The sequence below is a fragment of the Mustelus asterias genome, unplaced genomic scaffold, assembly GCF_964213995.1.
Source record: "Mustelus asterias unplaced genomic scaffold, sMusAst1.hap1.1 HAP1_SCAFFOLD_257, whole genome shotgun sequence".
NCBI lineage: Eukaryota > Metazoa > Chordata > Chondrichthyes > Carcharhiniformes > Triakidae > Mustelus > Mustelus asterias.
The window spans coordinates 557,585-581,579 of NW_027590224.1; the positions used below are offsets into that span (position 1 = coordinate 557,585).

The 23,995-nt window shown below is 50.1% G+C and overlaps 1 protein-coding gene across 13 annotated transcripts in view; it reads left to right on the forward strand.

The window, feature by feature from the left end:
* Positions 1-23,995, forward strand: part of LOC144485972 (CD276 antigen homolog) — a 60,742-nt gene that overhangs the window by 13,003 nt on the left and 23,744 nt on the right. For 6 of the 13 annotated variants that reach the window (XM_078204053.1, XM_078204060.1, XM_078204050.1 and 3 more), the window contains 3 exons: positions 1,046-1,084; positions 2,112-2,223; positions 3,795-5,510. The exons of 4 other annotated variants lie outside the window; for them this stretch is intronic. In XM_078204053.1, coding sequence (XP_078060179.1) covers positions 1,046-1,084; positions 2,112-2,223; positions 3,795-3,963 — 320 coding nt within the window. In that variant the 3' untranslated portion in view covers positions 3,964-5,510. Of the gene's footprint in view, positions 1-1,045; positions 1,085-2,111; positions 2,224-3,046; positions 3,342-3,794; positions 5,511-23,995 lie in introns of those variants that run through there. 3 more of the 13 variants (XM_078204059.1, XM_078204055.1, XR_013496205.1) reach the window with 3 other exon arrangements.

The following is a 23,995-nucleotide window of genomic DNA, read 5'->3' on the forward strand; positions in this document are numbered from 1 at the left end:
CAGAGAAGGTTTACCAGACTAATCCCAGGAAGGGGCTGGGTGTCTTATGAGGAAAGTTTGGAGAGGTTAGGTCTGTATCCACCAGAGTTCAGAAGAGTAAGAGGCGACTTGATGGAAACCTTTAAGATCCTGAGGGGTATCGACAGGGTGGATGTGGAGAGGATGTTCCCTCTTGTAGGAGAATCTAGAACCAGGGATCACTGATTAAAAATTAGGGCTCTCACTTAACATGGAGGTGAGGATAATTTCTTCTCTCTTGGTAGGTTGTGAGTTTCTGGAACTCTCTGCCTCAAATGGCAGTGGATACAGTGTCTTTGAATATATTTAAGGCAGAGTGAGATAGATTCTTGATTAACGAGGGTGAAAGGTTAATAAGGGGATGGGGGGGTGAAAGGTTATCAGGGGTCGGCGGGAATGTGTGGTTGAAGTTAGTCAGGTGAGCCATGATCTTATTGAATGGTGGAGCAGGCTCGAGTGGCCGCCTCCTGCTCCCAATTCATATGTTTGTATCGATGTACGTGTGTACCCAGTCTGGTCTATATGTGACTCCAGTCCCACATTAACCTGGGTGACTTTTAACTGCCCTCTGACTTGCTCAAACACTTCAATCAGTTTGTATCAAACCACTGGACAGAGAAACCAGAATAAAACTGAAGGGATCACTGGCTGTGACCCAGGTATTGAGTCAGAATGTTGGGGTGCAGGAGGTGGGGTCTGTAACACCTCTCAGGCAGCCTTGACAAGACCCAGTGCACTTACCTTGTTCCCAGTAGGCCCAGGATCCTGTGGGGATTCTCTCCACGGGGATGTAGGCTGCTGGGAATGATCCTGCTCAGGGGAACTCTGGAAAACTTCCATTCTACCCATCACAGTTAATGCAATCCTGTTGGACTTTTCACTCTGCCGACCCTGTTCCTGATCCTTCCTGATCAGTTTGAGTCGAGTCTCGTTGCTCCCTGGATGTTTTTCCCTAAAGCCCGATAGTCTTTGACCATTTCTGTAGTTTGTGTCACACACAATACTAAACACATGATGTTTTCTTTAGAGCGACTTCCTACACCTGGACCGAACACACCTGTACCAGGTAAATCTGTTTCTAAACTACTGCATGTGTTTTCAGCGTGTTGCATCATTCTGGATAGACAGCGAGTAACACTGGAAGGTTTGAAAGTAAAGTTTATTCGTTTATTTATTAAAAGTTATTTATTAGTCACAGGTAAGGCTTACATTAACACTGCAATGAAGTTACTGAGAAATTCCCCAAGTCGCCACACTCCAGTGCAAGTTCGGGTCAATGCACCCTAACCAGCACGTCTTCCAGACTGTGGGAGGAAACCGGAGCACCCGGAGGAAACCCACACAGACACAGGGAGAACTTGCAAACTCCACACAGACAGTGACCCAAGCCAGGGATCGAACCTGGGACCCAGGCGCTGTGAGGCAGCAGAGCTAATCACTGTGCTACTATGCCACCCAAGAATGATTGTGAGAGAGTGAGTGATGTGAGTCACTGTTACCTGTAACTGGTCCTGCAACCACTGGGATTTGTTATTTCTGTTTCTGAGTCTCACCTTCCTGTCCCTCAGATACAGAACTGTGAGGATTCCTGCTTCCCACGAGCATTCGTGTTTCTGGAATTCTGTGTGGAAAGTCTCGGTACAATTTTACCCAAACCCACCTGTTGGGAAACTGATGGGATTGGATGTAACACTGGGTGAAGTCAGTGGAGAGAAATATTTACCCGGGTGTAATCCGGCATTCCACACAATCCCGTGGCCTTTTCCGATTGGTAAATTATTTTAAAATCTCCTGTTAGTTCAGCGTGCTGTTGGGTTGAATTGAAGGGAGGCTGCTGCTGCTCAGTGTCCAGTTATCTCTATTGGAAAGCATGTATCGATCACATTGTGGGGCAGTGTGTGTGTGCAAGGAGCTGTGGGGTGACCTGGTGTGTGTGTGATTATCGGTGTCTAACCTCCCACATCCCTCCAGGACTAGAATTAACCAGGGATCTGTCTATACTGGGGATGGTTCTGAAACACTCGGTGCTGAAGGTCTCTGCTGTTAGTTTGTGAGTGTGTCCCAGTCTGTTAATGGCTTCATTCTGTCTCTAGGACCTGGACTCCCGGATAGAGCAAGAGTTGGATTGGGAATCGGAATTCTTGTTGCTGTTGTTTTTGTTGTTGCTGGAATTGGGATTTACATATTCCGAAAGCGACAAAGACGGTGAGTTCCAGAATGTTCCACTGTTTCCATTGGGATCCTGTTTTTGGTTTATAATGTTTGTTCAATGTTGCTGAACTCCAGAACTGTCCATTTACTGAGCTGTGAGGATGCTTCAATCCACCCTATCATTGAGCAGCGTTAACCAGTCACTTCCAGCTTGTCATCCTCTTGCTGCTGAACAGTCCCCGTGGATTGGAAAGGAGCGAATATTATCCCACTGGGAGAACCAGTGGATGAGGAATGTATCTGGGATTTCAGAAGGTATTTGATAAGGTGCCACACAATAGGTTGTTCCACAAGACATGGGCTCAGGGGATTGGGGGTAATGTAGCATGGATTGAGGATTGGTGAGTGGACAGAAACAGAGGAGGGACAATGGGTGATTTTTGGTTGGCAGGATGTAACTGGTGCTGCCGGGATCAGTGCTGGAGCCTCAGCTAATCACAATCCATGTCAGTGACTTATTACACTCCATCCCTTCATATATGTCGAAGTTTGCTGAAGATGTAACCCTGGATGGGAAAGTAAGCTGTGTGGAGGACACAAAGACACAAAGAGGACACAAAGCTATAATATGGGCAGTCTGAATTTTCCACTTTGCTGGGAAGAATGGAAAAACAGATTAGCTGGCAGACTGGAAAATGTTGGTATTCTGAAGGATTTTAGTGTCCTTGTGCGTGAATCACAGTCTCCCTGCAGGGCAAGCAGGCAATTGGGATGTTGGCACACAGACTCAAGGGGCCGAATGGCCACCTCCTGATTTTATCGTTTATTTTCTATTTTTACCAAATTTTGAATGATGTTGTTTTCCCATCTCTCACAGAATCCTATGAATGGATTATCCGACAACTCTTGCGATCTCTGAAAATCTGTGCTCTCGCACGTCCCTCGATTTCTACCGCTCCACCATTGCTGATCATGCCTCCAAAAGCCTGGGCTCTAATCTCGGAAAATCCCTTCCTAAACCTTGGACTCTCTCTCCCTCCTCCACTATAATGCTCCTTTAAAACTTATCCTTCTGCCTGAATTTCTCCCTCAGTAACTCAATGTTAAATATTGTTTATCTTTCCGTGAAGTATTTCTGGGTGTTCTATAAAGGTGCTATATAAATGCAAGTTGTTGTTAGTCAATCTCCTCCTGCACTTTTCAGACCTCCCCCTTAACCCGGACATCAGAGGATTCAGTCACTGGGAAAGCCATCTCGGATTTCCTTGTCTCACTCAATATCCACATCTCCGTGCTCACCGCCTATCCCCACACACACCCCTCACAGTGGCAGCAGGAACTATTGCAGGGTTCTCTAACTCTATCCTCTGACCCTCCCTCTGTGGGTCAGCACAGCTCCTGTGGACTGTCCAGCTCTTGCCCGTTGCCTCCCCTCTAAGCCTCCTCTCCTCTACACTCTGTGCTCCATCACTGTGCAGCTCCTGTGACCCATTTTCCAGCTGCCATTGGTACCCAGGATGTTGCGTGGAATTTAATGGGTCTGTGTTCCTGAACGGCTCCTTTACTCACCTGGCCAAAGTGTTGGATTCTTTTCATTCTGAACTCTGCTGTTTGTTCTCTTCTAGGAATCAAAACAGACACACGATCGATCAAAATGAAGCATCTAATGATGTCCCTTTGACAGAGGTGACCTGTTCAGGTGAAGCACGGGGCCTTGTGACAACAGCACCTGAGCATCAGGATGGAGCAGCTGGAGAACAAAACCTTCTGGGGAATGGGACTGTCCAGCACTGAATCACTTTGCACTGAATCACTTTGCACAGCCCTGGGTAACCACCACAGCCTCAAGAAAACCGACTGATGCCAAAATCCCTTCTGTAATTGTTTCCAATCAGTATTTATTTAATGTATCTCAGTATTACTGTCGACGAGGACATTGACAATCGACTGTCGAAGACTAACAGCTCCTTTGGCCACCTCTTGAATGTGTGTTGAAACCATTCACTACCCGTGTCTAACAGAACTCGGGTTTACAGAGAGATTGTCATTACTGCCCTCTTGAGTGGGTCAGAATGATGGGTTCGGTACAGAAAACAAATGGAGAGCTTCCATCAACACTGCCCTCGATCCATCATGAACAGCAGACGGCAGAACTACATCACAAACAATGATGTTCTCAACAGCACCAATCTGTCCAGAACTGAATACCTTCTCTTCCAACACCAATTACACTGGGCAGAGTGTGTGTCACACACTTAGACTTAGACTTAGGACAGTACAGCACAGAACAGGCCCTTCGGCCCACCATGTTGTGCCGAGCTTTATCTGAAACCAAGATCAAGCTATCCCACTCCCTATCATCCTGGTGTGCTCCATGTGCCGATCCAATAACCGCTTAAATGTTCCTAAAGTGTCTGACTCCACTCTCACTGCAGGCAGTCCATTCCACACCCCAACCACTCTCTGCGTAAAGAACCTACCTCTGATATCCTTCCTATATCTCCCACCATGAACCGTATAGTTATTCCCCCTTGTAATAGCTCCACACGGAGGGTTCCAGAATGTCAAAAGCAGAACTTGATGAGGATATATTATGTTGACTTTCACAGAGACAAGACTTTGCATGATCTTCACCTGTGAAGAACCTGCCATTATCAACATTCCTGTGACAGACTGTGTCCAAACCCACTGACAGGAACATACAGAAACACCTTTAGCATTGATCACTCCCTGTGTGAGATGGTAACTCACATAATATCCTGTTGATGAGTGAATGGGAACATCAGAGTTTCTGATGAAGTTATTAACTTGTTGTCAGTGTGGGTGATGCTGCCAGGGCCCCATTTAGTGTCCATCTCTGCTTGAGCCACTGCAGTCCTTGTCGTGATGGTGCTCCCAGTGATGAACATGGAAGAGGTTTCACAAACTCCCTTTACAGCAGCATCTCCATGTGCCCTCTCTCCATGAGCCTGACATCTTTCTTAATGTGTGGTGCCTTGAATTGGACACCATTCTGCTGCTCATGTCTAACTAGTGATTTATAACTGTTCAGAACAGCCTCCTTACATTTGCACTGTTTTTGTATTTAGAAACCTCTCTCTGGGTGCGTGTAGCTGCGACCCAGCATCATTGCATTAATTTATGAATCTTGTGGTTACAAATTTTCACTCTGCAATTCCTTCACTTTCACAGCATTATTTGCATAATTTATAGTCCACATTCTGTGTATTACTCAGTCCAAGCTAAGTGCCGACGAATGTTATATTTTTACAGTGCGATCTCTATCCTGTTTTGAATGTTATGTTTTTATGATGTGCATAAACAGTTAGTGTTAATGAGTAGATGCTCTCTCTGTTTCTGTTTAATGAAGCAGCTAAATGCGTGCCTCAAAGATTGGTGTGGGTGAAATGGGATTGAATTCATGGGACATTGGCACCAGTACTGGGGGAGAAGGGACCTGTTCCGATGGGACAGTCTCCATCTGAATCATGCTGGGAACCAGAGTCCTAGCGAATCGCAAACTAACGAGGGCTTTAAACTGAATCGGGGGGAGGGTTCAGTTGTAGGGGAAATGAGAAAACCCAAATTGAAGGAGGAGGTAAGGGTGCAGGTTGGCGATGTGGCAGATAGTTACCAGACAATTAAAAAGGACAGAGCGGGTGAATGTCTTTATGCACCAAGGAATTCTAAAAGAGTTTGGAAATTTACCAGGAGAACAAATGAAAAGGTTTGTATCTAAATGCACAAAACATTCGGAATAAAATTAATGAGTTAACGGTGCAAATAGAAGCAGAGGGGTATGATTTGGTGGCAGTTACTGAGACATGGTTACAAGGAGAGCAGGTCTGGGAACTGAATATCCAAGGGTACTCAGCATTTCAGAAAGGGAGACTGAAAGAAAAGGAGGTGGTGGAGCTTTGCGAGTGAAGGAAGGGATCAGTGCTGTGTGAGAAATGACAGAAGCATGGGAGATTTTTGATTTGATTTATTATTGTCACATGTATTAACATGCAGTAAAAAGTATTGTTTCTTGCGCGCTATACAGTCGCTTTCCGTGGGTTGACCTTCGAGAAAGCTGCTCTGACGTCTGTAATGGTGACCCCCAGATACAGGTTCATCCAGAGCTTCCAGGGTGGAGGCCATGCTCTCACTGACCTCTTGCTCAAAACAGGCAAAGAATGCATTGAGCTCATCAGGGAGGGGTGCATTGCAGCCGGCGACTTTACATGCCTTCATCTTGTAGCCTGTTATGTCTTGCAGACCTTGCCATAGTTGGTAGGGGTCTGTGTGGCTCGCCTGGGATTCTAGCTTGGTCTGGTACTGTCTTTTGGTATCTTTGATGGATCTCCTTGGATCATATCTGGGTTTCTTGTGTAGACACAGTAAGGAGTCTAACAACACCAGGTTAAAGTCCAACAGGTTTATTTAGTAGCAAGCGTCTCGCTTTCGGAGCGCTGCTCCTTCGTCAGGTGAGTGGGAGGTCTCCCACTCACCTGATGAAGGAGCAGCGCTCCGAAAGCTCGTGACGTTTGCTACCAAATAAACCTGTTGGACTTTAACCTGGTGTTGTTAGACTCCTTACTGTGTTTACCCCAGTCCAACGCCGGCATCTCCACATCATTTCTTGTGTAGGTCAGGGTTCGCCTGACGTGAACGCCTCAGACCTGGACTTCAGCAAGCAGTGGATATCCCTGTTCATCCATGGTTTCCGGTTGGGGAACACGTGGATTTGCTTCTTGGGCACAGTCTTCGACACACTAATGAAGTCAGTTATTGTAGTGGCCTACTTGTTCAGGCTGGCCGCAGAGTTTTTAAATACTGACCAGTCCACTGACTCCAAGCAGCCCGTAGGAGATCATCCGATTCCTCAGACCAACATTGCATGAATTTCTTTGATGGATTCTCCCGTTTCAGTTTTTGCTTGTAAGCCGGGAGCAGGAGCACAGCCTTGTGGTCTGATTTACCAAAGTGTGGGCGGGCGATAGAGCGATAGGCATGTTTGATATTTGTGTTGCAGTGGTCTAGGATGTTTGGGCCTCTGGTGGAACAGGAGACATGTCGGTGGTAACTTGGTAGTACGCTTTTGAGGTTGGCCTGATTGAAGTCCCCGGCCACGATGAACAAGGCCTCGGGATGTTTCATCTCAAGGCTATTTGTAGTTATGTATATTTCATCCACAGCGATCTTCACATCCGCATGGGGTGGGATGTAAACTGCCGTCAGGATAATGGGGGTGAACTCCTGCAGAAGGGAGTAGAGGTGGCATTTTAGTATCAGGTAGTGTAGGTGTGGGGAACAGAAACTCGCCAGTGTTGCTACGTCGAGGCACCACGAGGTGTTGATTAGGAAGCCGATCCCACCTCCTCCAGCCTTGCCTGAGGCCACTGTACGGTACATTCGATGGATTGAGAAGCCCTCGGTTGATCAAGATGTGGAATCAGCCTGGGTAGAAATAAGAAATAGCAAAGGAAGAAGTACTTGGTCAGAGTAATCTATAGGTCCCCAAGTAGTAGTTCCGCAGCGTGGCACAGTATAAACCAGGAAATACTGGGGGCTTGCAAGAAAGGTATGACAATAATCATGGGTGATTGTAAGATGCACATAGATCGGAAGAATCAAACTGGCAAGGGTAGCCTGGAGGCAGTTTTCATTAAATGTATTAGAGATTGTTTCTTGGAACAGTATGTTGTGGAACCAACCAGGGAGCAGGCTACTCTGGATTGGGTATTGTGTAATGAGGAGGGATTAATTGATTACTTCATTGTTAAGGATCCTCTGGGGAGCAGTGACCATAGTATGATAGAATTCAAAATTCCGTTTGGGGGAAGAGAAAGTGGAGTCCCACACTTAGCGTTCTGGAATTAAAGGAAATTACATCGGCATGAGGACAGATTCGGCCAGAGCAGAGTGGGCAGGGAGGCTCAAAGGGTCGGACAGTGGATGAGCAGTGGCAGCTGTTTAAGGAGATACTCATGTCCTCAACTAAAATATATCTCAGTGAGGAAGAAAGATGGTTGGGGGGGGGGGGGTAAAAAACATACATGGCTAAACAAGGAGGTCAAGGTCAATATAAAGACAAAAACGAAGGTGTACCATATTGCAATGCTCAGTGGCAGGCTGGAAGATTGGGAAACTTTCAAACATAAACAAAGGGATACTAAAAAAATAATAAAAAGAGCGAAGGTAAATTACGAAAGAAAACCAGTGCAAAATATCAAGGATAGCAAAAGCTTCAATGGGCAGATAAAAGGGAAGAGAGTCGCCGGGTGACTCTTCCCTTGGAAGATGAAACTGGAGAGTTAATAGTGGGAAACACTGAAACGGCAGAGATGCTAAATCAATACTTTGCCTCAGTTTTCACGGTGGAGGACACTCGTACCATTCCTATAGGAACGGGCAAGTCAGAGGTAATAGAAAGGGTAGAACTTGGAACAATCAACACCGATAGGGAAAAGGTACACAGCAAACTATTGGGATTGAGGGCAGATAAGTCCCCCAGACCTGATGGCCTACATCCTCGGGTATTAAAGGAAGTGGCGGCGGAGATAGTGGATGCATTATAATATTGCAAAGTTCCCTGGACACGGGAAATGTTCCAATGGATTGCAAAAATGCTTATTCAGAAAGGGAGGGAGGCAAAATGTGGGAAATGAAAAACCAGTTAGTTTAACATCGGCTGTTTGGAAAGTGTTAGAATCAATTATCAAGGAAGCAATATCAGGACATTTGGAAAGTCAAAACACTATCCATCCGAGTCAGCATGGTTTTACGAAAGGCAAATCTTGTTTGACTAATTTGCTCGAGTTCTTTGAGGATATAACAAGCAAAGTGGATAATGGGGATCCTGTAGATGTAGTATATCTGGACTTGGAAGGATGGCGAAAAGTAAGTAGTGGAGTGCCACAGGATTCGGTCCTTGGGGCCCAGCTATTTACAATCTATATTAATGACTTGGATACAGGGATAGGAGGCTCTATAGCCAAATTTGCAGATGACAGAAAAATAAGTGGGACAGTAAGTTGCAATGAGGAAATAAGAACCTTACAAATGGATATAGATTGGTTAGGAAGGTGGGCCAAAATGTGGCAGATGGAATTTAATGTGGATAAGTGAGAGGTCATGCATTTTGATTGCAAAAATGAGAAGGCAACTTATTATCTAATGGGGAGAGACTTTGGGGTGCTCCAGCGCAGAGGGCTCTGGATGTCCGAGTTCATGGCTCACAGAAAACTGGCATGCAGGTACAACAGATTATAAAGAAAGCGAATGGAATGTTGGCATTTATAGCTAAAGGAATAGAATATAAAGGCAAGGAAGTATTGTTGCAACTATACAAGGCTTTGGTGAGGCCGCACCTGGAGTATTGTGCACAGTTTTGGCCCTGTATTTGAGGAAAAATGTTGTGGCATTGGAGGCAGATCAGAGGGCGTTCACTTGATTGATTCGAGATGAGGGATTTGTCGGATGAAGAGAGATTGACCAGTTTAGGCCGATACTCTCTGCAATTTAGAAGAATGAGGGGAGATCAAATTGAGGTATACAAGATGATAAAAGGTATGGATAAAGTAAAAGATGTGGAGCGGATGCTTCCGCTGGTGGGGCATTCTAGCACGAGAGGTCATAGTCTTCAGGTTAGGGGTAGCAAAGTTAAAACAGAGTTGAGGAGAAACTACTTCTCCCAAAGGTTTTGTTTCTGTGGAATTTCCTACCCTAAAGTGTGGTGGATGCTGGGATAGTGAGTAAATTTAAGGAGGAGTTAGACAGAGTTTTAATTGGTAATGGGTTGAAGGGTTATGGGGAGAAGACAGAAAAATGGGGATGAGGAGCATATCGGCCATGATCGAATGGCAGAGCAGATTCGATGGGCCGAATGGCCTAATTCTGCCGCTGTATCTTATGGCTGTCAGTGAGTTGATGGTGTTTGAAATGAATCAAAGTGTGTGTGGGCTCCTCTCACTGTGGGGAATACAGGAGGCTGAGAATGATGCTGCAGTTGGCACTTTGGGCTGAAGAGTTGGACAGAGTGACTCATTATTCCAACCTTCACCAAACACAGCACCTTATGACCTGGTTTCCTGTGACCAATGGGTTAATTTATTTAACACGCTCTTCAGAACGGAGATTGCGAGAGATGCGCAGAGAAAACCGTTGACTTTTCAAGTTGTTGAATAAATAGAGAAATAAAATGATCTGCACGCGGGGGAGGTTTGATTGACAGGCTGGCCTCTTACATGATTGGCCGGCTGTACCTGATTGGTCCGCTGGCTGCCTCTGGCCCCGCCCCCGCCGCGAGCAGAAACCGTTGGAGGGAAAAAACGGTTAAAATTTGAAAAGTGGGTCGGGAGGTGAAAGGTCAAAGTCAATGGCCAACTTCCCCAAGTTGAGTTTGAGGAGGGTCAGAGGACAAGGCGGAGAACAAGTCTTCTTTCTCTTCTGTTCTTCAATAAAACCTCCCAAAGCCACAACCTCCAGCCTCCCCGAGAAGGACAAGGGCAGCAGGAACATGGGGAACACCATCACCTCCAAGTTCCCCTCCCAGTCTCACACACACCGTCCCCACTTGGAGATATATTGGCCGTTCCTTCATCGTCACTGGGTCAAAATCCTGGAGCTCCCTCCCTAACGGCACCGTGGGAGCACCTTCACCACACGGGACTGAAACCGTTCAAGAAGATGCCCCATCACCACCTTCTCAAGGGACATCTTCACATGTGAGTTTTTACTGTGAAGGTTTATTTTTACGAGGTTAAATCTCAAGTGATACATTTTGGGAATTCCTGTGGGGAAGGCGCTAGACAAATGCAGCTCCTATTTTCAAATTTGTTCCAATGTCCCCTGCAATATGGGCACCTGGTCACCTGGTGGCGCTGTTGGATGGACAGAGCGCCTCCTGCTGTCTGAACCGCTTTAAGATGTGGAGATGCCGGCGTTGGACTGGGGTTCACACAGTAAGAAGTTTAACAACACCAGGTTAAAGTCCAACAGGTTTCTTTGGTAGCAAAAGCCACACAAGCTTTCGGAGCTCCAAGCCCCTTCAGGTGAGTGTAAAAAGATTGTCTTGATGCTCTCTCCACTCACGTTGTTTGTATCTTAAAGACTTTATTAGCTGGAAGTATTCACATTCCAACCATTATTCATGTAAATTGAGTCTGTGTCTTTATATGCCCTGTTTGTGAACAGAATTCCCACTCACCTGAAGAAGGGGCTTGGAGCTCCGAAAGCTTGTGTGGCTTTTGCTACCAAATAAACCTGTTGGACTTTAACCTGGTGTTGTTAAACTTTTTACTGTGTGAACCCCTTTAATACAGGAACCAGACTCTGGGTTTATCTGTCTGAACCCCTTTAATACAGGAACCAGACTCTGGGTTTATCTGTCTGAACCCCTTTAATACAGGAACCGGACTCTGGGTTTATCTGTCTGAACCCCTTAAACCCAGAGTCTGCTTCCTGTATTAATCTGTCTGAACCCTTTAAGGAGTCTAACAATGCCAGGTTAAAGTCCAACAGGTTTATTTGGTAGCAAATACCATTAGCTTTCGGAGCGCTGCTCCTTCGTCAGATGGAGTGGAAATCTGCTCTCAAACAGGGCACAGAGACACAAAATCAAGTTACAGAATACTGATTAGAATGTGAATCTCTACAGCCAACCAGGTCTTAAAGACACAATGTGGGTTGAGACAGATGTACTCACATTGTCTGTATCTTTAAGACCTGGTTGGCTGTAGAAATTTGCATTCTAATCAGTATTCTGTAACTTGATTTTGTGTCTCTGTGCCCTGTTTGAGAGCACATTTCCACTCCATCTGACGATGGCGTTTGCTACCAAATAAACCTGTTGGACTTTAACCTCGTGTCGTTAGACTCTTACTGTGTTTACCCCAGTCCAACACCGGCATTTCCACATCATGAACCCCTTTAATACAGGAAGCAGACTCTGGGTTTATCTGTCTGAACCCCTTTAATACAGGGACCAGACTCTGGGTTTATCTGTCTGAACCCCTTTAATACAGGGACCAGACTCTGGGTTTATCTGTCTGAACCCCTTTAATACAGGAAGCAGACTCTGGGTTTATCTGTCTGAACCCCTTTAATGTGGAGATGCCGGAGTTGGACTGGGGTAAACACAGTAAGAAGTTTAACAACACCAGGTTAAAGTCCAACAGGTTTATTTGGTAGCAAAAGCCACACAAGCTTTTGGAGCTCTAAGCCCCTTGTTCAGGTGAGTGGGAATTCTGTTCACAAACAGAGCATATAAAGACAGACTCAATTTACATGAATAATGGTTGGAATGCGAATACTTACAACTAATCAAGTCTTTAAGAAACAAAACACTGTGAGTGGAGAGAGCATCAAGACAGGCTAAAAAGATGTGTATTGTCTCCAGACAAGACAGCCAGTGAAACTCTGCAGGTCCACGCAACTGTGGGAGTGTCAGTGCTCAGCGCCAACAACTGCCAGTTTCCAGATGCAATTTTACAACTCATCCGCTTCATCCTGGACCACAATATCTTCACCTTCAACAACCAGTTCTTCATCCAGACACACGGAACAGCCATGGGGACCAAATTCGCACCTCAATATGCCAACATCTTCATGCACAGGTTCGAACAAGACTTCTTCACCGCACGGGACCTTCAACCGATGCTATACACTAGATACATCGATGACATTTTCTTCCTTTGGACTCATGGTGAACAATCACTGAAACAACTCTATGATGACATCAACAAGTTCCATCCCACCATCAGGCTCACCATAGACTACTCTCCGGAATCGGTTGCATTCTTGGACACACGCATCTCCATTAAGGACGGTCACCTCAGCACCTCACTGTACCGCAAGCCCATGGATAACCTCACGATGTTCCACTTCTCCAGCTTCCACCCTAAACACGTTAAAGAAGCCATCCCCTACAGTCAAGCCCTCCGTATACACAGGATCTGCTCGGATGAGGAGGATCGCAACAGACACCTCCAGACACTGAAAGATGCCCTCATAAGAACAGGATATGGCGCTCGACTCATTGATCAACAGTTCCAACGCGCCACAGCGAAAAACCGCACCGACCTCCTCAGAAGACAAACACGGGACACAGTGGACAGAGTACCCTTCATTGTCCAGTACTTCCCCGGAGCGGAGAAGCTACGGCATTTCCCCCGGAGCCTTCAACATGTCATTGATGAAGACGAACATCTCGCCAAGGCCATCCCCACACCCCCACTTCTTGCCTTCAAACAACCGCACAACCTCAAACAGACCATTGTCCGCAGCAAACTACCCAGCCTTCAGGAGAACACTGACCATGACACCACACAACCCTGCCACAGCAACCTCTGCAAGACGTGCCGGATCATCGACACAGATGCCATCATCTCACGTGAGAACACCATCCACCAGGTACACGGTACATACTCTTGCAATTCGGCCAACGTTGTCTACCTGATACGCTGCAAGAAAGGATGTCCCGAGGCATGGTACATTGGGGAAACCATGCAGACGCTGCGACAACGGATGAATGAACACCGCTCGACAATCACCAGGCAAGACTGTTCTCTTCCTGTTGGGGAGCACTTCAGCGGTCACGGGCATTCGGCCTCTGATATTCGGGTAAGCGTTCTCCAAGGTGGCCTTCGCGACACACGACAGCGCAGAGTCGCTGAGCAGAAACTGATAGCCAAGTTCCGCACACACGAGGACGGCCTCAACCGGGATATTGGGTTCATGTCACACTATTTGTAACTCCCACAGTTGCGTGGACCTGCAGAGTTTCACTGGCTGTCTTGTCTGGAGACAATACACATCTTTTTAGCCTGTCTTGATGCTCTCTCCACTCACATTGTTTTGTTTCTTAAAGACTTGATTAGTTGTAAGTATTCGCATTCCAACCATTATTCATGTAAATTGAGTCTGTCTTTATATGCTCTGTTTGTGAACAGAATTCCCACTCACCTGGAGACGGGGCTTAGAACTCCGAAAGCTTGTGTGGCTTTTGCTACCAAATAAACCTGTTGGACTTTAACCTGGTGTTGTTAAACTTCTTACTGTGTGAACCCCTTTAATACAGGAACCAGACTCTGGGTTTATCTGTCTGAACCCCTTTAATACAGGAAGCAGACTCTGGGTTTATCTGTCTGAACCCCTTTAATACAAGAACCAGACTCTGGGTTTATCTGTCTGAACCCCTTTAATACAGGAACCAGACTCTGGGTTTATCTGTCTGAACTCCTTTAATACAGGAAGCAGACTTTGGTTTATCTGTCTGAACCCCTTTAATACAGGAACCAGACTCTGGGTTTATCTGTCTGAACCCCTTTAATACAGGAACCAGACTCTGGGTTTATCTGTCTGAACCCCTTTAATACAGGAAGCAGACTCTGGGTTCATCTGTCTGAACTCCTTTAATACAGGGACCAGACTCTGGGTTTATCTGTCTGAACCCCTTTAATACAGGAACCAGACTCTGGGTTTATCTGTCTGAACCCCTTTAATACAGGAAGCAGACTCTGGGTTTATCTGTCTGAACCCCTTTAATACAGGAACCAGACTCTGGGTTTATCTGTCTGAACCCCTTTAATACAGGAACCAGACTCTGGGTTTATCTGTCTGAACCCCTTTAATACAGGAACCAGACTCTGGGTTTATCTGTCTGAACCCCTTTAATACAGGAACCAGACTCTGGGTTTATCTGATGGTTTATTTTGAGCCATGTGGTGCTGCCAATCTTGAGCCAGTATCAGGGGTCTGATTCATTCCGGATCAGAGAACCAAACTGTGAACATTAATTTTCAAGCTGCCATTGAAGGGTTGATGATGAAACTAGTTTCCTGACCGCAGTGAACAGACAACTTCGGGTGTTGCTGGTGGAGTTCATTCATTCAAACTGCAGGAGTTTGCAGAAAGGGGCTGAGGGCGGAGTCTGGACTGTGCCATTGTGGGACAGGGGGGGAGTGAGGAATAATGTCCCAGCCTCTGTCAGGAAAAGCCGGGTTAAAAGCTGCTTTTCCCCTGAAGGGATTGGAGTGAAACAACAATCCGAGTGCCGGCTCCCGGGAAACTGTCCAGCCCACACCCGGGGAGAGGGAGCAGAGAGCGGGGATGGTCAGCACCGCCTCTCTGTGTGAATGGGACCGCAGCAGGTCCCGCCCCATTTCCTGCTCAGCGTGACAGTGAATGTGTTTGTGTCTCTCCTGTTCTCAGTGTGGAGTCTCCGAGCTGGTCCCTGTGTGCGGAATGGATGGAAATGAGCTGCAGGTACTGTCAGTGTCTCAGAGCCGGGGGGAAAGAGGGGGATCTGTGTGGGTCTCTTTCCCCTGTGAGGGTGGGGGTGATCAGTGTGGGGGTCTTTCCCCTGTGAGGGTGATCGGTGAGGGTGGGGGGGATCAGTGTGGGGGTCTTTCCCCTGTGAGGGTGGGGGGATCAGTGTGGGTGGGGAGGGTGAGATGAGTATCTGTCTGTGTCTGGAAGACAACTCGGCTGAAATTGGGTTCAATGCAGAAATGTCCTGTTACACCTGTTGAGCAGCTGCCTGGTTTTATATCCTGTATTTGCTTTTTTTTATTTGCTTATCCATTATTTAACGACTTATTGGCCACCTGGCTGAGGCTGATTCAATTCCCTCCCACGATTTAATTGTTTTATTCTCTGTTAATGTTGAACATGACTCTCCGTCTCATACTTCTCAATATTAAATTGTGATTATCAGCCATTTCCTGTTAAAACTTCCCAGCCCTTACAACCCCGCCCCCCCCCCCCCCCCCCCCCCGCCCCCGGCTCCCCATGTTGCTAAGTATTCTATGATTCCCCGCTTCCCTAACAGCACTGTAGGTGTACCTACACCACATAAAGTGCAGTGGTTCATGAAGGCAGCTCACCACCACTTTCTCAAGGGGCAATTAGAGAAGGGCAATAAATGCTGGTCTAGCCAGTGACACCCAGAAAGAGTTCGTTCAATTTGTCGGGTTTTGTGTTGCTGAGCTGTGGGTGGGAGGAGGGAACAAGACACGTGTAGATATTTTTTCCTGGAGTGGGAATTGAGACAGTTAAAGGATGCAGTGTTTACTGTGAGGGTCCAGTGTGATCCCGGATCTCTGGGAGTTTCAGGTCCAGCCGGGAACAGCTCCTGAGAAACAGCGATTGTTGGAGGGGGAACCGCACAGGTTCCAGTGGAGCTGTGATCAGCAGCTACTGACTGTTGTTAATGTAACACACACTCTGGTGATTGTTTGAGGCTAAACATTGAACAGAAAAGGAAAATATTGTGGATAATGGAAATCTAAAATAAAGCTAACACACAGCAGGTCAGGCAGAGAGGAAAAGTCAGTTAATATTGCGGTGCTGATCTTTCATTCAAACACATTTCTGTTCCTCAGTTTTATGTTGCGATTTCCAGGAACACCAGATTTCTCAAAGTGCTTCAGAGTCAATGAAATACTTTCTGAAATGGACTCTCTGCTACAAGAGACATGTCCGTCTTGGTTTTCGTGCTCAAGTCCGGGAATGGGACTGATTTCGGGATCCTTGCCGAGATGGAACCAGTTTAGAGAAAGACAGGCAATAAAGAGCTGAATCCTGGTGAAGATCAAAGAAAGTTTCCCCCGGATCCTCCTCGTTCCCCCGGGCTCTGAGACACTGACAGTTCCAGCCATTCCCTTTGTTGCGATCCCAGTTGATGTTATACCTGATAGGAAGATCCCAGAATGGATCCAGGCTGGGAGAAACTTTCCTTCACCTCCATTCAGCTCCTTATCCGGGGGAATGGATGGAAAGGAGCTGCAGGGACGGTCAGGAGGGTACAGAATGCAGCAATGTTGGGACGAGGGAGAGTGGGGGAGAGGGTAAGGGTGGGGTGAGTAGGTGAGAGGGTGGGGGAGCTGGGGGGAATGGCGGTGGGAGCAATGGGAAATGGATGGAAAAGGAGCCATGATGGTTGGAGGGTGAGATCAGTATCTGTCTCTTGTCGCCTGTGCCAGGAGGGCGATTCTATTTACATTTTGTTCAAAGCAGAAACAAACCAGTTCAGCAAGCTGCCTGGTTTTTACATCCCGGATACCAACAGGTTCCTTCATTTGCATTTCAGTGAATAAGAACCAGGGCCATCTGGTTGCGGCAGTTCAGTTCCTTGCCCCGTCCTATCTTAATGGTGAATCTCGATAACAGATTCCGATTATCAGCCATTTACTGTTAAGAAACCCCAGCCTTAAAAATCCCCACGGCTCCCATGTTGCCAAGTATCTCCTGATTTCCAATTTCCTGAACAGCACAGTGTGTGTCGCGACACCTCATAACTGCAGCGGTTCAAGAAGGCGGCTCACCCACCACCTTCTCAAGGGGCAATTAGAGATGCTGGTCTAGAATCATAGAAACCCTACAGTGCAGAAGGAGGCCATTCGGCCCATCGAGTCTGCACCGACCACAATCCCACCCAGGCCCTACCCCCACATATTTTACCCGCTAATCCCTCTAACCTACGCATCCCAGGACTCTAAGGGGCAATTTTTTTAACCTGGCCAATTAACCTAACTCGCACATCTTTGGACTGTGGGAGGAAACCGGAGCACCCGGAGGAAACCCACGCAGACACGAGGAGAATGTGCAAACTCCACACAGACAGTGACCCGAGCCGGGAATCGAACCCGGGACCCTGGAGCTGTGAAGCAGCAGTGCTAACCACTGTGGCACCGTGCCGCTAACCAGTGACACCACATCCTGTAAATGAGTTAAAACATTTTGTTCGAGGTTTCCTTGTATATCACATTGCATAAAAGGGAAACCCTTTTTACCATAATAGCACTTCCTGACTTGCTAAGTTAACAGCCCCTCTACTTTTCTCCACAATATCCAGACTGTTCCAGTCTCGATCCAAGTGCACATTCCAGGGAAACTTCACTTCTGACCTGGAAGGAGAGGAAGTAGAGACCAGGAGAGTCAGTCAGTACTGACCCTCCCACAGTGCAGCCCTCCCTCAGCACTGACCCTCCCACAGTGCAGCACTCCCTCAGTACTGACCCTCCCACAGTGCAGCCCTCCCTCAGCACTGACCCTCTGACAGTGCAGCACTCCCTCAGTACTGACCCTCTGACAGTGTGGCACTCCCTCTGGACTGACCCTCTGACAGTGCGGCACTCCCTCAGCACTGACCCTCTGACAGTGTGGCACTCCCTCTGGACTGACCCTCTGACAGTGCGGCACTCCCTCAGCACTGACCCTCTGACAGTGTGGCACTCCCTCTGGACTGACCCTCTGACAGTGTGGCACTCCCTCAGTACTGACCCTCTAACAGTGCGGCACTCCCTCAGCTCTGACCCTCTGACTGTGCGGCACTCCCTCAGTACTGACCCTCTGACAGTGCGGCACTCCCTCGGTACTGAGCCTCTGACAGTGCGGCACTCCCTCAGTACTGACGCTCGGACTGTGCGGCACTCCCTCAGCACTGACCCTCTGACAGTGCGGCATTCCCTCAGTACTGACCATCTGACAGTGTGGCACTCTCTCAGTACTGACCCTCTGACAGTGCAGCACACCCTCTGGCAGTGCGGTGCTCCCTCAGTACAGACCCTCTAACAGTGCGGCACTCCCTCAGTACTGACCCTTTGACAGTGCATCACTCCCTCAGTACTGACTCTCTGACAGTGCGACACTTCCTCTGTACTGACCCTCTGACAGTGCGGCACTCCCTCAGTACTGACTCTCTGACAGTGCATCATTCCCTCAGTACTGACCCTCTGACGGTGCAGCACTCCCTCTGGACTGACCCTCTGACAGGGCGGCACTCCCTCAGTACTGACCCTCTGACAGTGTGGCACTCCCTCAGTACTGACCCTCCCACAGTGCAGCCCTCCCTCAGCACTGACCCTCTGACAGTGCAGCACTCCCTCAGTACTGACCCTCTGACAGTGCGGCACTCCCTCAGCACTGACCCTCTGACCGTGCGGCACTCCCTCAGTACTGACCCTCTAACAGTGCGGCACTCCCTCAGCTCTGACCCTCTGACTGTGCGGCACTCCCTCAGTACTGACCCTCTGACAGTGCGGCACTCCCTCTGTACTGAGCCTCTGACAGTGCGGCACTCCCTCAGTACTGACCCTCTGACAGTGCAGCACTCCCTCAGTACTGACCCTCTGACAGTGCAGCACTCCCTCAGTACTGACCCTCGGACTGTGCGGCACTCCCTCAGCACTGACCCTCTGACAGTGCGGCACTCCCTCAGTACTGACCCTCGGACTGTGCGGCACTCCCTCAGTACTGACCCCCTGGCAGTGTGGCACTCCCTCAGCACTGACCCTCTGACTGTGCGGCACTCCCTCAGTACTGACCCTCTGACAGTGCGGCACTCCCTCAGTACTGACCCTCTGACAGTGCGGCACTCCCTCAGCACTGACTCTCTGACAGTGGGGCACTCCCTCTGTACTGACCCTCTGACAGTGCGGCACTCCCTCATCCTGGCCCTCTGACAGTGCAGCACCCCCCCTGACAGTGCGGTGCTCCCGCAGGACAGACCCTCTGACAGTGCGGCTCTCCCTCAGTACTGACCCTCTGACAGTACGGGACTCACTCAGGACTGACTCTCTGACAGTGCGGCACTCCCTCAGTACTGACCCTCTGACAGTGCGGCACTCCCTCAGTACTGACCCTGTGACAGTGCGGCACTCCCTCAGTACTGACCCTGTGACAGTGCGGCACTCCCTCAGTACTGACCCTCTGACAGCGCGGCACTCCCTCAGTACTGACCCCCTCACAATGCAGCACTCCCTCAGCTCTGACCCTCTGACAGTGCGGCACTCCCTGAGTACTGACCCTCCCACAGTGCGGCACCCCCTCAGTCCTGACCCTCTGACAGTGCAGCACACCCTCTGGCAGTGCGGTGCTCCCTCAGTACAGACCCTCTAACAGTGCGGCACTCCCTCAGTACTGACCCTTTGACAGTGCATCACTCCCTCAGTACTGACTCTCTGACAGTGCGACACTTCCTCTGTACTGACCCTCTGACAGTGCGGCACTCCCTCAGTACTGACTCTCTGACAGTGCATCATTCCCTCAGTACTGACCCTCTGACGGTGCAGCACTCCCTCTGGACTGACCCTCTGACAGGGCGGCACTCCCTCAGTACTGACCCTCTGACAGTGTGGCACTCCCTCAGTACTGACCCTCTGACAGTGCAGCACTCCCTCAGTACTGACTCTCTGACAGTGCGACACTCCCTCAGCACTGACCCTCTGACAGTGTGGCACTCCCTCTGGACTGACCCTCTGACAGTGTGGCACTCCCTCAGTACTGACCCTCTGACAGAGCGGCACTCCCTCAGCTCTGACCCTCTGACTGTGCGGCACTCCCTCAGTACTGACCCTCTGACAGTGCGGCACTCCCTCTGTACTGAGCCTCTGACAGTGCGGCACTCCCTCTGTACTGAGCCTCTGACAGTGCGGCACTCCCTCAGTACTGACCCTCGGACTGTGCGGCACTCCCTCAGCACTGACCCTCTGACAGTGCGGCATTCCCTCAGTACTGACCCTCTGACAGTGTGGCACTCTCTCAGTACTGACCCTCTGACAGTGCGGCACTCCCTCAGCTCTGACCCTCTGACTGTGCGGCACTCCCTCAGTACTGACCCTCGGACTGTGCGGCACTTCCTCAGTACTGACCCTCGGACTGTGCGGCACTCCCTCAGTACTGACCCTCGGACTGTGCGGCACTCCCTCAGTACTGACCCTCTGACAGGGTGGCACTCCCTCTGTACTGAGCCTCTGACAGTGCGGCACTCCCTCAGTACTGAGCCTCTGACAGTGCGGCACTCCCTCAGTACTGACCCTCTGACAGTGCGGTGCTCCCTCAGTACTGACCCTCTGACAGTGCGGCACTCCCTCAGTACTGACCCTCTCACAGTGCAGCTCACCCTGAGTGCTGACCCTCTGACAGTGTGGCACTCCCTCTGGACTGACCCTCTGACAGTGCGGCACTCTCTCTGTACTGACACTCTGACAGTGCGGCACTCCCTCAGTACTGACCTTCTGACAGTGCAGCACTCCCTCAGTACTGACCCTCTGACAGTGCGGCGCTCCCTCAGTACTGACCCTCTGACAGTGCGGCACTCCCTCAGTACTGACCCTCTGACAGTGCGGCACTCCCTCAGTACTGACCCTCTGACAGTGCGGCACTCCCTCAGTGCTGAACCTCTGACAGTGCAGCGCTCACTCAGCACTGACCCTGCCACAGTGCAGCACTCACTCAGCACTGACCCTCTGACAGTGCAGCACTCCCTCTGACAGTGCGGTGCTCCCTAAGTACAGACCCTCTAACAGTGCGGCACTCCCTCTGTACTGACTCTCTGACAGTGCAGCACTCCCTCAGTACTGACCCTCTGACAGTGCAGCACTCCCTCAGTACTGACCCTCTGACAGTGCGGCACTCCCTCAGCACTGACCCTCTGACAGTGCAGCATTCCCTCAGCATTGACCCTCTGACAGTGCGGCACTCCCTCAGTACTGACCCTCTGACAGTGCGGCACTCCCTCAGTACTGACCCTCTGACAGTGCGGCACTCCCTCAGTACTGAGCATCTGACAGTGCAGCACTCCCTCAGCACTGACCCTCTGACAGTGCAGCATTCCCTCAGTACTGACCCTCTGACAGTGCGGCACTCCCTCAGTACTGACCCCCTGACAGTGCGGCACTCCCTCTGTACTGAACCTCTGACAGTGCGGTGCTCCCTCAGTACAGACTCTCTGACAGTGCGGCACTCTCTCAGCACTGACCCTCTGACAGTGCGGCACTCCCTCAGTACTGACCCTCTCACAATGCAGCACTCCCTCAGTGCTGACCCTCTGTCAATGTAGCAATTCCTCAATACTGACCCTCTGACAGTGCAGCACTCCCTCAATATCAACCGTCTAGCAGTGCGGCACTCTCTCAGTTCTGACCCTCTGACAGTGCAGTACCCACTAAGTACTGGCCCTCTGACAGTGCGGCGCTGCCTCAGTACTGACCCTCTGACAATGCAGCACTCCCTCAATGCTGACCCTCTGACAGTGCAGCACTCCCTCAGCACTGACTCTCTGACAGTGGGGCACTCTCTCATCCTGGCCCTCTGACAGTGCAGCACCCCCCCTGACAGTGCGGTGCTCCCTCAGGACTGACCCTCTGACAGTGCGGCACTCCCTCAGTACTGACCCTCTGACAGTGCAGCACTCCCTCAGCACTGACCCTCTGACAGTGCGGCACTCCCTCATCCTGGCCCTCTGACAGTGCAGCACCCCCCCTGACAGTGCGGTGCTCCCTCAGTACTGACCCTCTGACAGTGCGGCACTCACTCAGGACTGACCCTCTGACAGTGCGGCACTCACTCAGGACTGACTCTCTGACAGTGCGGCACTCCCTCAGTACTGACCCTGTGACAGTGCGGCACTCCCTCAGTACTGACCCTGTGACAGTGCGGCACTCCCTCAGCACTGACCCTCTGACAGTGCGGCACTCCCTCAGTAGTGACCCTCTGACAGTGCGGCACTCCCTCAGTACTGACCCTCTGACAGCGCGGCACTCCCTCAGTCCTGACCCTCTCACAATGCAGCACTCCCTCAGCTCTGACCCTCTGACAGTGCGGCACTCCCTGAGTACTGACCCTCCCACAGTGCATCATTCCCTCAGTACTGACCCTCTGACGGTGCAGCACTCCCTCTGGACTGACCCTCTGACAGTGCGGCACTCCCTCAGTACTGACCTTCTGACAGTGCAGCACTCCCTCAGTACTGACCCTCTGACAGTGCGGCATTCCCTCAGTACTGACTCTCTGACAGTGCGGCACTCCCTCAGTACTGACCTTCTGACAGTGCGGCACTCCCTCAGTACTGACCCTCTGACAGTGCGGCACTCCCTCAGCACTGACCCTCTGACAGTGTTGCACTCCCTCTGGACTGACCCTCTGACAGTGCGGGACTCCCTCAGTACTGACCCTCTGACAGTGCGGCACTCCCTCAGCACTGACCCTCTGACAGTGTGGCACTCCCTCTGGACTGACCCTCTGACAGTGCGGCACTCCCTCAGCACTGACCCTCTGACAGTGTGGCACTCCCTCTGGACTGACCCTCTGACAGTGTGGCACTCCCTCAGTACTGACCCTCTGACAGTGCGGCACTCCCTCAGGTCTGACCCTCTGACAGTGCGGCACTCCCTCAGTACTGACCCTCTGACAGTGCGGCACTCACTCTGTACTGAGCCTCTGACAGTGCGGCACTCCCTCAGTACTGACCCTCGGACTGTGCGGCACTCCCTCAGCACTGACCCTCTGACAGTGCGGCACTCCCTCAGTACTGACCCTCTGACAGTGTGGCACTCCCTCAGTACTGACCCTCTGACAGTGCGGCACTCCCTCAGTACTGACCCTCTGACAGTGCGGCACTCCCTCAGTACTGACCCTCTGACAGTACGGCACTCACTCAGTACTGACCCTCTGACAGTGCGGCACTCACTCAGGACTGACTCTCTGACAGTGCGGCACTCCCTCAGTACTGACCCTGTGACAGTGCGGCACTCCCTCAGTACTGACCCTGTGACAGTGCGGCACTCCCTCAGCACTGACCCTCTGACAGTGCGGCACTCCCTCAGTACTGACCCTCTGACAGTGCGGCACTCCCTCAGTACTGACCCTCTGACAGCGCGGCACTCCCTCAGTCCTGACCCTCTCACAATGCAGCACTCCCTCAGCTCTGACCCTCTGACAGTGCGGCACTCCCTGAGTACTGACCCTCCCACAGTGCATCATTCCCTCAGTACTGACCCTCTGACGGTGCAGCACTCCCTCTGGACTGACCCTCTGACAGTGCGGCACTCCCTCAGTA